Source organism: Chionomys nivalis, chromosome 19 (genome assembly GCF_950005125.1).
Source record: "Chionomys nivalis chromosome 19, mChiNiv1.1, whole genome shotgun sequence".
Taxonomy (NCBI): domain Eukaryota; kingdom Metazoa; phylum Chordata; class Mammalia; order Rodentia; family Cricetidae; genus Chionomys; species Chionomys nivalis.
Genome location: NC_080104.1, coordinates 17,074,684 through 17,088,258, shown reverse-complemented (window position 1 = coordinate 17,088,258; position 13,575 = coordinate 17,074,684). Strand labels below are relative to the sequence as shown.

The following is a 13,575-nucleotide window of genomic DNA, read 5'->3' as shown; positions in this document are numbered from 1 at the left end:
GACAAATAGGAAAATTTTGTTCTTCTGCTCTTATAATTTGATGGGAGCTCGGTGCAGCCAGCAAATCTCAGGCTTTGTTGACATAAAAATTTGATTTAGTAACAATGGTCACTCTGTTCTAGTCTGGGTAACAGTCATTTCAGTGGACGGAGGATAAGTTCAGTGCGGGAAGCCATGAACCTGAAGTTGTTAGTTGGCTCAATTTGATTGTGATTGTCAAAGAGTTTTATTTGGGCACTGAAGGCAATAAAGTCACCAGTTAAATAGGTATCAGATTTGTTCATCAATTCCAACAGATTCTTATTTGGGAGAGGTTACTGAGTATCTTCTCCAGGGCTTACAGTCTAATCAGATTCTGGTGTGATGAACCTTATGTCACTAGGTTGGTCTAGGTTATTAAAATAAACTCCAGTGGACAGAACCCTTTTATTTTTGTCGCCATGTATACATGTTCTCCAGGCATCCTGATAAGTCATGTTCTTTTGTGTAAGCAAATTCCTTCCACGCCTCACCTGCTTGAATTGCTTAGAAGAGCAGACCAAAGTCTTGTTTCATATCTATGCTGTAAGAAAAAATATTGAAATGCTGGCAAAATCCTCTCCTTGGGTGATCTGCTACAACATAGTCATTTTAATACACTAGATGTGTAGATTGAGTTACTATGAAGGATATGCAGTGGGATGTGTTCTGCAAATCCTGACGTCGAAGTGGAAAATGTAAAATCTTTGAATATGAATTCAATACACTAGTAAGGCATCTTAACTGTGTTTCTTTTATCTCCAGTTGCAGTAGTAAGGCTACATGGCACTTGCATTTTAAACATATTTTCTGCTCTATAATAATAGATCTATTAAGTTTATTTATGTGCTGAGGACATAGCAAAGATAGCTTAACGTTGTGAACATTAAGTCCGTACTTACCTGATTGACTCGCATTATATTAAAGGTGAAAAACGTGAGATTGAAAATTTATAAAATAGTAGGTAGTTTATCAAACAAGGTGCGTTGGCTCCCTCTTGTGATCCCAACTACCTATCATTTTGCTGTGGGACTACAAAGTAAATGGAAAGAATATTTGTATATCCAAGTCATAACATACGCTGCATGATATAGTGGGTGACGTTGTCCTTGTCTATTATGCTAGAGGTCTATAGGCTTTCTTCCACAGCATGGGATGCCTTGGTTGTAATATTTCTCTTGGACTTGTGGCTATTAAAGCTAATCCTAGTCCCGAATACACTCCCACCATTATCACTGCATATTTCCATGAGTATTGGCACTGTAAAGCTGCAGGGCCATGGGGTTAAAACTGGCCTCATCCTCGAGTTGTAGTGAGGATTCTAGCTATAAAATTGTGTCTGCAGGGACAGACATGTGAACGAACAATCCAAGGAGGTCACGTCAGTCATGGAGGCTGAACTGAAGCCCGTAGCAGAGTACCCTCACCTGGTCCTCCACTACAGTGGGGGTGGCACTTACACTATATGTGCATCAAGGAACTCAGAGGCAGATAATTCCTGACTCTGATAAATTCTTGAACTTTGTTCTCCTGATATGGTATAAGAACCCATGTATTGCCGGGCGGTGGTGGTGCACGCCTTTAATCCCAGCACTCGGGAGGCAGAGGAAGGCGGATCTCTGTGAGTTCGAGACCAGCCTGGTCTACAAGAGCTAGTTCCAGGACAGGCTCCAAAACCACAGAGAAACCCTGTCTCGAAAAAAAAAAAAAAAAAAAAAAAGAACCCATGTATTTTTGTATTTTGACAAACTCATAAGATAATAATTTTACAAAATATTAATAGCTTTGTGAAGAATCTGTCCTCAGCATCTGCCATGGCTGTGGGCAACACAAACATCAGGCTGAAGGAGAAGTGGAAGGAGAAGACAGCCCAAACAGGCATTCTTTGTTTTCCTATTTCTTTCCAAATAGATATTCATTAATTTTTTATTGATTGTATTTAATTTTTTGTTTTAAAGATTTTTCCCTCTTTGGTTGAAAACAAATTTTCTTCCCTCACATAGATACCCTCGTTAAGGTTTTCCTCCCCTCTACTTCTGCCTGTTCCCCAGTACCTCCCCTCCCGTCTGAATTCACTCCCTTTTTGTCCCTCCTGAGAAAACAAACAGGCTTCTAAAAGATAATAAAACAAAACAGAAGCTAAAACAGCAAAAGTGAACAACAACAACAACAAAGCACAGAAGGAAAAGAGCCCACACCATCAACAAGGTGAACCACTTTTGCTCAGCCATTACAAGCTAACTAGATTGAAGCCTCCAAAACCCTGTGCCTGCATAAACTGCTCCTCTTTTGGGAGGGTTGTTTCTGATCTGTGTCATTGTAGAGGGAAGACTGACTAGCATAATTTGTCTGTCAAATTAAAACAACTTAAAAAGGTGAAAATAAAACAACAGAAAAAAAAGACCCAATTATAATAACAAAGCCAAATGGTTTAGATTACTACTGAAAAATAAAAGCAGGGAGGGGGGAGTTTAGAGGTGTTAAGCAAGAAAAAAAGGATGCAGACATCTGACTGTATCATGATATGTTCCCAATGGAAAACTGACTTAACCCATGCCTTAAGGACCGTAATAGGAAACGTGATTTAATAGAGAATGTGGAAATCCAATGTTCTAACAGTGAGGCTACATTTTGGGCTAATATGATGCTTACCCCTTATGTGAAATAATCCCACTCATGAAAATATTGTGAGCAACATTTAAAGGAGAAATTCTGATAATATTCTGTAAGTGTCCCATCCCCCATAATATAGTATGTGGCTATATTAGTATTATGAATATATTAAATTAAACATTTGTTAAGAATGTAACATTTAAAATAGAAAATAAGCAAAAAAAGACTTTTGATATTTTCTACAGGATATAAGAACACGGAAGTTGATATCTGCTTTACAAAGAGGTACAGTGCAAACACACTGAGGATCAACACATCTGCTTAAATGTGAGAGACAATTGAGATAGCAGGGAAACCATGGCCTTGGAATTGAAGAAAGCAAAAAGACAATAACACATTCTAAAAAAAAAATCACCTTGGGAAACAGTGCCAGAGTAGGGGTTCTGCGGCCTAGAGAGAATGGATTCCTGTGATTAAACTCTGAGAAACATGGAAACAGTATTAGGGCTTGACATTTCTCAGGTCTTCCTCCAAGATCTTTACCAGATGTTCACAGTTAAAATCGGAAAAGTCCTCCTATTCTTTGCATACAGATTTAGAAGAAGAAGAAGAAGACCTAACCAGAAAATATTTTTGGTTTTTACATGTTTTGTTGCTTTTAAAATGAGTTTGTATAGATTTGTTTTCTCAATACTAAAATACATTTTTTATTAATTTCATAAACCAATTTTAAGAATTCAAGTGTTGTATCTTACTAAACATTGTCTGCTTTCTCAAATAATGTTTTATTCATGCCCTGAATTTGGTTTTTAGTTTTCTCATTAATGGAGATACCAGTGGATTTTACTTTTTTAAAAGAAAGCTATTTGGCTTACTAAGTACTTCTTTTTCTTATTTAGAGAAGAAAATGTTAGTAGTGATCTAATTTTAAATGAGCTGCATTTGCATAATGATATTAATTTGTGTCATTTTATCATTTAACCCTTAGACAACCTTTAACCCATCCTTCCCCTGTGACAGACTGGTTGTTATTTCCCACATTCAAAGAGAAACAATCAAGTTGAACTAAAGTAAAGACAACATATCCAACTTATTCACCTCACTTCTTTACTAGGTGACATGAGACTGTTGCCTCCCTTTTAAGTACAGCAGAAGTCTTGATGAGATCTTGAAGAGTGTAACAAATGCATGACAGAGTTAACAAGATGTGTTTCGGTTGTCCTGATGACTCACTGTTTGCTCATTACCTGGGGCTTGATATCGAGTAGACGTGAAGTTAAATTCAGATGTGAAGGCACTAAGTTGAATTCAGCGCTCCATACTGGAAACAGGAAGCAAGACTATTTTGACCGTTACATGTTGCTGAGGGCCTCGACCCCAGGAAGGACTTTACCTTCCAGAAGCTCGAGACTTGCCCCACCTCCGGTGCTCACATGGCTGACCTTGTTTTCAGTGTCCCATTTGGCACAGCAAGTAGCAGTATCTCCACCCCCTATAATGGTGACACAGCCCTTGGATGTGGCCTGTACGACGTCATCCATGAGGGCTTTGGTTCCCTTAGCAAAGGCATCCCATTCAAACACCCCCATGGGTCCATTCCAAACGATAAGCTTTGCCTGGGCCACAATCTGAGCGTTGTTTTTAATGCTCTCAGGACCACAGTCCAAACCCATCCAGCCAGATGGGATGCCAGATTCTAGAGTGGCGTGTCCAACTTTTGCGTGCTCGTCAAACTTGTCCGCAGTTACAAAGTCAACAGGAAAGGTTATCTTTACACCATTCTTTTCTGCTTTGGCCATGATCTCTTTGACAAGCTTGGCTCCCTCTTCGTCAAACAAGGAAGCACCAATCTGCATGTTCTTGAGTTCCTTCAGGAAGGTGTAAGCCATCCCCCCTCCAATAATCATGAAATTGACTTTGTCTAACATGTTTTTGATGAGTTGGATCTTGTCTGTCACTTTGGCTCCACCAAGGATAGCCAGAAAGGGTCTCTCTGGGTGTTCTAATACCTTGGCAAAGTAATCTAGTTCTTTCTTCATGAGGAACCCAGATGCCTTCTGGGGCAAATTGACACCCACCATGGAACTGTGAGCCCGGTGTGCGGTGCCGAAAGCGTCATTGACATAGACATCGCCAAGTTTGGACAGTGATGTTCGGAAGGTTTCTACTTTTGCTGGGTCAGCGGTAATCTTGTTTCCAGAAGAATCCTGACCCTTGCCTTCTTCCTCCACGTGGAAGCGCAGGTTCTCCAGTAGGATGACAGATCCGTTATTTGGGTTTTCACAGGCTTTCTCTACTTCAGAGCCCACACAGTCCTTCAGGAACAAAACATCTTTGCCCAGCAGCGATTTGAGCTCAGCAGCAACAGGTTCTAAGGAATACTTATCTGGCATTGGGACACCGTCAGGTCGGCCGAGGTGGCTCATGAGAACTACAGACTTGGCTCCTTTATCCAGACAATGCTTGATGCTTGGGATGGCAGCCTTGATTCTCTGGTTGTTAGTGATTTGGTTGTTCTTCATGGGAACGTTGAAGTCTACTCTCATGATGACTCGTTTCCCCTTCACATCCAGTTTGTCCAAAGTCAACTTACTAGAAAGAGCCATCTTAATGGTCTTTTAAACAACCTCTTTACTGCTGCAAGGAGGCTGGCTTGGTGGTGAGGAGTTTTAACGCTAGAGTCTTGGCCCCGCCTCTTCTCTCTGAGTTCTAAGTCTCCTGCACAACAGCCAATGATACTTTTTTGAAAGGAAATTCAGCTCTGTGATTGGTTCACGATCCTGTCTATCTTGATTTGGAAAATTTTGCCCAGTACAGACTCAAACTGCCATCCTAGAATACTAAACAATGAAACAGAGAGCTGGGCACTAGATGGGAAATTAAAAAGCTTTCAAAGAAGTCCCAGAAGGCCAGATTTTTTTTCCTCCTGGTTCTTGCTTTCACACTCTTTTCAAATCTATTTTATTCTTAAAAAAATAAAAAGCATAAACAAGCATATAGCCCTTCCCCAGATACAATCTCTAGTTATATTACTAAATAAAATCCTCAGTAATGCAAATGATGAAGATTTGAAAGCAAGGTACTTTTTTCTTTTAATTCAAGGTAGCATAAGATAGGTCTTCTGTCTTTGGTAAATATTTCTCCTGCAGTCATAGCTTGGTGTTAGGTATGGTGAAATATTCTTGTTTAGTGTGGGAATCGTACATTTTTCTTACCATAGACTTTTAAAATTATTTATTTTTAGACTCCTGTGAAAGAATGTTTGCTGCCTTCTGCAGAAAGCATAGGATCCTAGCAAAGAGAACATCGCATTTCTTGAAGAATTCAGGAGTGATGATATTGTCCCTTTTCTTTTCTCTCTCTCTCTCTCTCTCTCTCTCTCTCTCTCTCTCTCTCTCCCTCTCTCTCTCTCCCTCCCTCTCCCTGTTTTCTTTCTTAGGCTTACATCTTGTATGGTTTAGAAATCAAAGGAAAATATGTGTTTCTTGAGTTGAAATTTTCTACCAAAAATAAAAATAAATAAGAAAAATTATCAAAAGCATATTTATGAGACTGATTGAGTAGAGAAATTGGTATGAGGTCTCTCTAGGTTGCTCTTTTTGTTCAGGACTGTTTAAGCTGTCGGTCTTTGGAGTTTCCACATGAATTTTTGGAAGCTCATTTTTCTGTTTTTATGATGGTTATGTAGATTTTGATTGGGATTCCTTTGAATCTGTAAATCTCTTTAAGTAGAATGATTACTTTCACGATATTAATTCTATATATCCATGAATGTGTGTGTGAGGGGGTTATTTCCATATTCTTATGTCTTCCCCCATCTCTTTTAGAGATTTAAAATTTTCATTGTCAAGGTCTTTCACTTTCTTAGTTTTCTCATAGAATTTTCTGCTTGTCTTTGAGGTTATTGCGAATGAGGGTGCTCCCATATTTCTTACTCCGCATGTTTGTTATGGCTATATGAAAAGTCTACTACTATTTCTAAGGTAACTTTGTATCATGTTTTTCTAGAATGTTGATAGTTTCTAAACTTTTAGCTGGAATTTACAGCATCTCGTGTGTAACATAATATTATCAGAATTAGTAATAACCTGAGCTCTTTTCCTATCTGTATCCTTTTAATTTCTTTCTTTTGTCTTATTGTCCTATCTACGACTTCAAACCCTGTGTTACAAAAGTATGAGGAGAGTGAGCAACCCTGTCTTATTCCTGATGTAACAGAACAACTGAGATTTTCCTCCATCTAGGATAATGTTGGTTGCTGGTGTGTCATGTATGGACTTTATTATGTTGAGATAGGTTCCCTCTTCACCTGTCTAGGACTTTTATCATGAAGGGTTGTTGTGTAGATGGACTTTTCTGTCATATCAGCCAGTTTCCAAATAAACACACAGAGGCATATTGTTCACTGTAAATGCTTGGCCAGTAGCTTAGGCTCGATTTTGGCTAGCTCTTATAACTTAAATTAACCCATTTCTATTTATCTATGTGCTGCCCTGAGGCTTATTTACCACATGTATGTACTTCCTGTCCTGCTCACTCTGTGTCTCAGGTGTCTCCTCGCAACCCCTCACACTAGGTTTTCTTCTCCCAGCATTCTCTCCGACCGAAAAATCCTTCCTAACCATAGGTCAATCAGCTTTTTATTAACAAAAAGAACAACATATCTTTACAGTGTACAGAATAATTATTCCACAACACTTTCTCCTTTTGTCTAATTAAAAAGGAAGGTTTTAAATTCAATATAGTAAAATCATATACAACAAAAACAGTTATCAAGTAAGAATTATAGCTATAATAGCTGGTCCACTTGTACTTGACAAAATAGAGAAAATACTCCATCAGTCCTCTCCTGAAGAGTCCAGAGCTTCATACCTTATTCTATTTTTACCACATTTAGGGAGAGCTGTAACTGGAACTATATAGTTTTTTACACCATCAAAGACCACAGAAGGATATAATATAACGTTAATAAACAGGAAGTACAGGTCAAGTGACTTCCAAAATTGAGAGATGACAGTAAAACAGCTGACTTCCTGAACAGTCACCCTGGGTTCTTTTGTAACATTGAGGCATCCAACTTTGGCCTATAGACCAGTATATTTGACAAATATTTTTGAGAAGCAGGGAATTTTCAAAGACTGTTCTGCCTTGTCTTAGCAAAGTGTGGCAGTCACCCATTTTTGCATTCTGCTTGTCCAGTTTTGACAGTATACTGTCAGCAACTGAAGCAAGGGCAGTTTCTTTGCCGAAATGGCTAGGTTTTGCCATGAAGAAAGTATACTCCATATGACGGTTCCTTGATACCCATCATTCTCTTTTGAAATAAATGGTACTGTCAAGAACAGATGTGACTTATTGTCATGAAAAGACTTAGGTTATTAAATACCTTAAATGCCATATTTTATAGATCTTTTAAGTGCTAGAAGACCATCTATGTATCTAAATATAAATGTTTAACATTAAAATAATATCTAATATGACCACATAGTCATATTATAATGTGATTATCATAGGTGACTACTAAACTGTATTTTTAATTATACATTACATTTTAAAATGAGTTTCAAATGCAAAGTACCCCAAACAAGAGTATACACATACACATAGTATAGCAAAAAATAACTTGACATTTATATTAATAAACCGAAATCCAAACCAATGAAAAACATAGTATAGCAAAAAAATAACTTGACATTTATATTAATAAACCAAAATCCAAACCAATGGAAAATGTTTTGTTTTTGTTTTTTTGTTTTTTTTTGGATTGAAGTAGATTCAATAATCTACCATCTCCCTATCATTCCTGTTATACCAGCCTTTTGTTCTTTAGAGAGAGATCTTTGAATTTAGAATTTTTATTTATCCATTTCTTTATAGCCAATAAAAACTTGTTACCTACTTCCCTAAACAATGACAAACATCCATAATCCATTGACTAACTAAAACACACCTCTTCCACATCTCTTTGGAATTTTGACATCAGTTTTTAGACTACTTTCTATTGTTGTTTGGTGCTGGTATCTTTGGGGGAAATTTTAAAAAATCAGGATAATTGTTGAGTCTTGACTAGAGTAGTTTGTGGGATTGGACCATCTCAGTCAACAGTCTTGAAGCTATTTTGGGTGCAGCATTTTGAGGAGACCATAATAGAGGCATTCTATAATGCTGGATCAATGGGCCCATTGATTTTTGTTGGTGTCTGGCCCCCATATTGTGAAAATACGTGAACTTTTAAAGGTGACATGCATGCCTGCATTGATGCAAATATAGACTCTGTGTTGTACACAAGTTAGCCAAAGATAATTTGCCGTTTTATGTTTGAGCAAGTAAAATATATGTTATGAGTTCCGTAGTTTTTCTAAGTTAATTTCGTTATGTCTGTAACGAGGATTTTCAGGGGGTATTTCCCTATCAAAGCTGGTCCATATCAACCTGGAATATAGCCACAGTCTCTCATTCGCTGTGGAGGTAAAAGCCTAACTTCTCCCCCCCTTCAAAATAATACATTTTTGACTTCCATTTTGAAGTCAAGATACTTAAAAAATATATAGGTTGGTTTAATCTAGCAGCTTTCATCATCAAATATGTCTTTTTTATTTTTTCAAACATTTTGTTTTATTTTATTTTTGCTTTATAAATAATACCATTCCAAATTTCCACCTCCTCCCCTTCCACTCCAATCCTAAGAGAGGGCAGGGTAGCCTGCTCTGTGGGAAGTCCAAGGCTCTCCTCCCTCCATCCAGGCCTACGAAGGTGTGCATCCAAAAAGACTAGGATCCCAAAAAGCCAGTACATGCAGTAGAAACAAATCCCAGTGCCATTATCATTGGCTTCTCAGTCAGCCCCCATTGTCAGCCACCTTCAGAGAGCCTGGTTTGATCACATGCTCGTTCAGTCTCATCAAATGTCTCTTAGCAGCTATCACATCTTTATTAGTACCCAAACATTTTAAAGACAACACAATTACATATAGAATCCAGACTCTCTGTGTGTTTTCTATTTTTGTGTGACTTTTTCCTTTATATTACTTTACTGTTTCTTTAAAGACTTTATTACTTTTAAATTGTTTTATGACTGTCTATGCCATTTCACTTTTCTCTCCCAAGCCTGCGTACATTTTTAAACACACTGTAACCTGTTCAGACTATTTTTTGTCTTGATCTATCTTTACCGGATATCTGTAAACTTTTCTGTTTACCATGGCCAAAACTAAAATGTGCCACGCAGCTTAGTTCATGGTGTGTTGTTTTGGCTCTCTCTGGAGGCACTCACCCTGGCTGCTCAAGCCCACAAGTACCAGACACATCCAGATGAGAGACATGAGACTAGGAAGTTGCATTTGGCTCAATTTTTGTGTGTTTAGAATCTTTTAGAAAGCTTTTTTAGATCTTATATGGATGTAGGTGTCCCATATTAGGTGTTATATGTAAGCAGACTTTTTTGTCATACCAGCAAGTTCTCAAATAACCACACAGAAAATTTATTATTAATTATAATTTCACAGCTGTTAGCTTAGGATCATTTTTAGCTAGCTCTTATAACTTAAATTAAGCCATTTTATTAATCTATGTGCTGCCCTAAACTCGTTTGGTTTACCTATGTCTGTACTTTTCATCCTGCTTTCTTTAAGTCTCACAGAATCTGCTATGATTCCTCAGGCTCCTCCTTTCTTCTCCCCAACATTCTCTTTGCCCCCAAAATCTTGCCTAGCTATCAGTCAGCTTTTTATTAGCAATGAGAACAACACTTCTTCACACTGTACAAAAGGATTATTCTTTAACAATGTTGGATTTTGTCAAAAAAGTTTTCTACATCTCTTGAGAATATCATAGGATTTTTCTGTCTTTAAATCATTTATATGATATATTATATTTGTTCGCTTATTTTGTTGAACCACCCCTGAATCTCCTAAATAGAACTAACATGATATAAGTGGATGACTTTTTTTTTAATATATGCCCATGTTCAATTTACAAGTATTTTATTAAGGCTATTGCCCTTCATGTTCATTAGGGATGTTGGTCAGAATTATCATAATCATCAATATATTTTTTAGTATTCTCCTTTACTTTCACCTTCTTCCTCCCCCTCTCTGCTCCTACTTCTCTTCCGCCTCTTCTTTCTCCTACTCCCCCTTCTCACCCTTCTTCATCTTGCTATTGTTTCTTCACCTGGTTTCTGTTTTAGGTAATACCAGTTTTGTAGATGAAGTTTGGCAGGGATTCTTCTTTTCCTATTTTTTTATTATTTTTTTAACATCCAATCACAGTTTCCACTTCCTCCTTTCTTCCCAGTCCTTCCCCCCACCTCCCTTCTGAGCTCACATCAATAAGTCCTCTATTTCTCTCTAGAAAAGGGAAGGTATCTCATAGATTTCACCCAAGCACGGCATATCAAATTGCAGTAATACTAGATATGTCCCTTTGTATTAAGGATGGATGACATGATCCAATAGGAGGAAAAAAGTTGGAAAAGCAGGCAAGAATCAGAGCGAGCTCCTGCTTCTACTGTTAGGAGTCCCACAAGATCAAGATACATAATTGTAATATAAGTGCAGAGAGCTTATAAGGGTCAGTCCCATGCAGGCTCCCTGGCTGGTAGTTCAGGCTCAGTGAGCCCCAATGAACCCAGGTTAGTTGATTCTGTGAGTTTTTTTGTGGTGTCCTTGACCTCTCTGCCTCCTACAATTCTTCTTCCTCCTCTTGCACTGGAGTCCCTAATCTCAACCTAATGTCGACTGTAGGTCTCTGCACCTGTTTTCTTCAGCTGCTTCGTGAAGCCTCTCTAATGACTTTTGGACTAGGCACCAATCTATGAGTACAGCAGAATATCATTAGGAATCATTTTCATTTTTTTTTTTTTTTGGCTTACTTTTTGCCAATCATGTGTATTTCTATCCTAGGTTTCTTGGCTACCCAACTCCGGTTCCTGGCTGTGTTAGGTATGACCACCCTCTCATAGCATGGGCTCAAGTTGGACCAAATCAAATTATTTGAAGAATTAGCACTTAGATGTATTGATTTTTTATGTTGTTTTGTTTCTGTTTAAGTCATTTATGCTCTGATTTTTATTATTTCTTTCTGTCTTTTGGACTGGGTTTTGGCTGGTTCTTTCTTTTCCACATTTTTTAGCTTATATTATAAATTCATTTATTTGTGCTCTATCCAATTTTCAAGCTGTCAATTTCCCTCTTACAATTGCTTTTAAGGTGTCTAAGAGGTTGTTATAATTTCACTTGCCTTTGTACTAGGATTTTTTATCTGTTTTTTACTTCTTTTTAAAAAATGTATTCAACATTTAATATTGTTATTTACTATCCATAAGCTTATGTAATTACTAGAACTTTGTTTGTGGTTGAATTTAGGCTTCTAGTGTATGTGTGATATAAAATTAAGTTTTACATAAAACTGAAATACATGAAGTTATTTCAGTTTGTTTGAATCTGTTAAGATTTATTTTGTGTTTCAAGGTGTTGTCCATTATAGAGAAGCTGAGAAAAAATATGCATATTTTGTGTTTGGTGAAATATTCTCTAGAAATCGGCTAGGTCTACTTGATATTTGATGCCATTTAATTCTGATGCTTCTGTCTACTTTTTTTTTTTTAGATGACTTTTCTATTGGTGAAAGTGGGGGATTGAAATCACCTCCTACTTCAGGACTAGTGTTAACCTGTGTCTTTATTTCCAGTAGTACATTTTAAAAAGACTATATATATATATATATATATCTTTTTTATTACTGTTATTAACCAATTGTTATTGTTTATGCTTTAATAAAAGACTTATTTAAAATATAGACACAATGGGGGCTTTGATCATTTGAAAACTGAAAGCATTTTCAGAACACTGACTCAAATAAAAAAGTGAGCGATTTAAGCATTCATCAGAGTCACCTAAACATACATTGAGTGTGAAGTTTTCTAGATCTTAAGTACAGAGCAATCTATTCTAAAAGGAGCCTGATCTGAAGGGATTTATTTTATTTATTTTATTGTTTGAGAGAAAGCAAATGGACAGCACGTGGAATGGACTTGGCGGGGGGTTGGGTGAGGAAAAGAAGAATAATTCCAGTTCAATAGTGTAGATCATATTTCCCACAAGATCATGGAAAACTTTCCCCAAGTTGAGAACAGACACATTCAAACAGACAGAAGAAGCACACAAAACTCCGAATAGACAAGACCAAAAATTAGACAATCGCAAAGTATTATATTTAAAATACTAAATATATAGAACAAAATGAGGAGCCTAATAACTGCAAAGTTAAAACCACAGGTCAAATACAAAAGAAAGCTTATAACATTAAAAGATAATTTCTCAATAAAAACTATAAAAGTCAGAAGAGCCTGCTGCAATGTATGTCACATTCTAAAAGACAATGAATGCCAACCTAGACTATTGTTTCCAGAAAAACTATCTGAATAACTGAAAGTGAAAGGAACTATCCTTTTTCTTCTGTGTCTGTAAGTCCAAGATTTGGTGCTTCCATGGTACACCACAGTTTTGCATGTTCCTTTCCTGTATGTACCTGTTTAATTTTTTATATTATTTGCTTGAATAGCCCAATTCATCTGTCTTTTCTTTAAGTACTGATATTCTATCATCTTCTCCATACATTCTGCTTGTTCTTCCCCTGAGTTTTGGTTAGTTTTTCAATTCTATCTTTTTTTCAGCTGGAATTCCCTTTAATGTTTCTTTTTCTTCCTGAACATAGTTTTCAAATATTGAATTGTCTTCATAATTTTATTTTCAATGTGTATGTATTTATGTGTATATATATATATTAGACATAACTCAGGCACTATTTTCTTTATGCTACTTGAGATATTTGTTAATCTCTTCTCTAAGCTTTTCAAATTCCTTGATAAAATTTTATGTTTTAAAAGATTTTTTTGAATCCTGACATTCATTCTCATTGTAAAACATTTCTGTAAAACTAGTGG

General features: G+C 36.8%; 1 protein-coding gene across 1 annotated transcript; it reads right to left on the bottom strand.

The window, feature by feature from the left end:
- Positions 1-3,983: 3,983 nt before the first annotated feature.
- On the bottom strand, positions 3,984-5,237 carry Pgk2 (phosphoglycerate kinase 2). The gene has a single exon (XM_057751954.1). The coding sequence runs from the start codon at positions 5,235-5,237 to the stop codon at positions 3,984-3,986; it is 1,254 nt and encodes a 417-aa protein (XP_057607937.1).
- Positions 5,238-13,575: the final 8,338 nt, after the last annotated feature.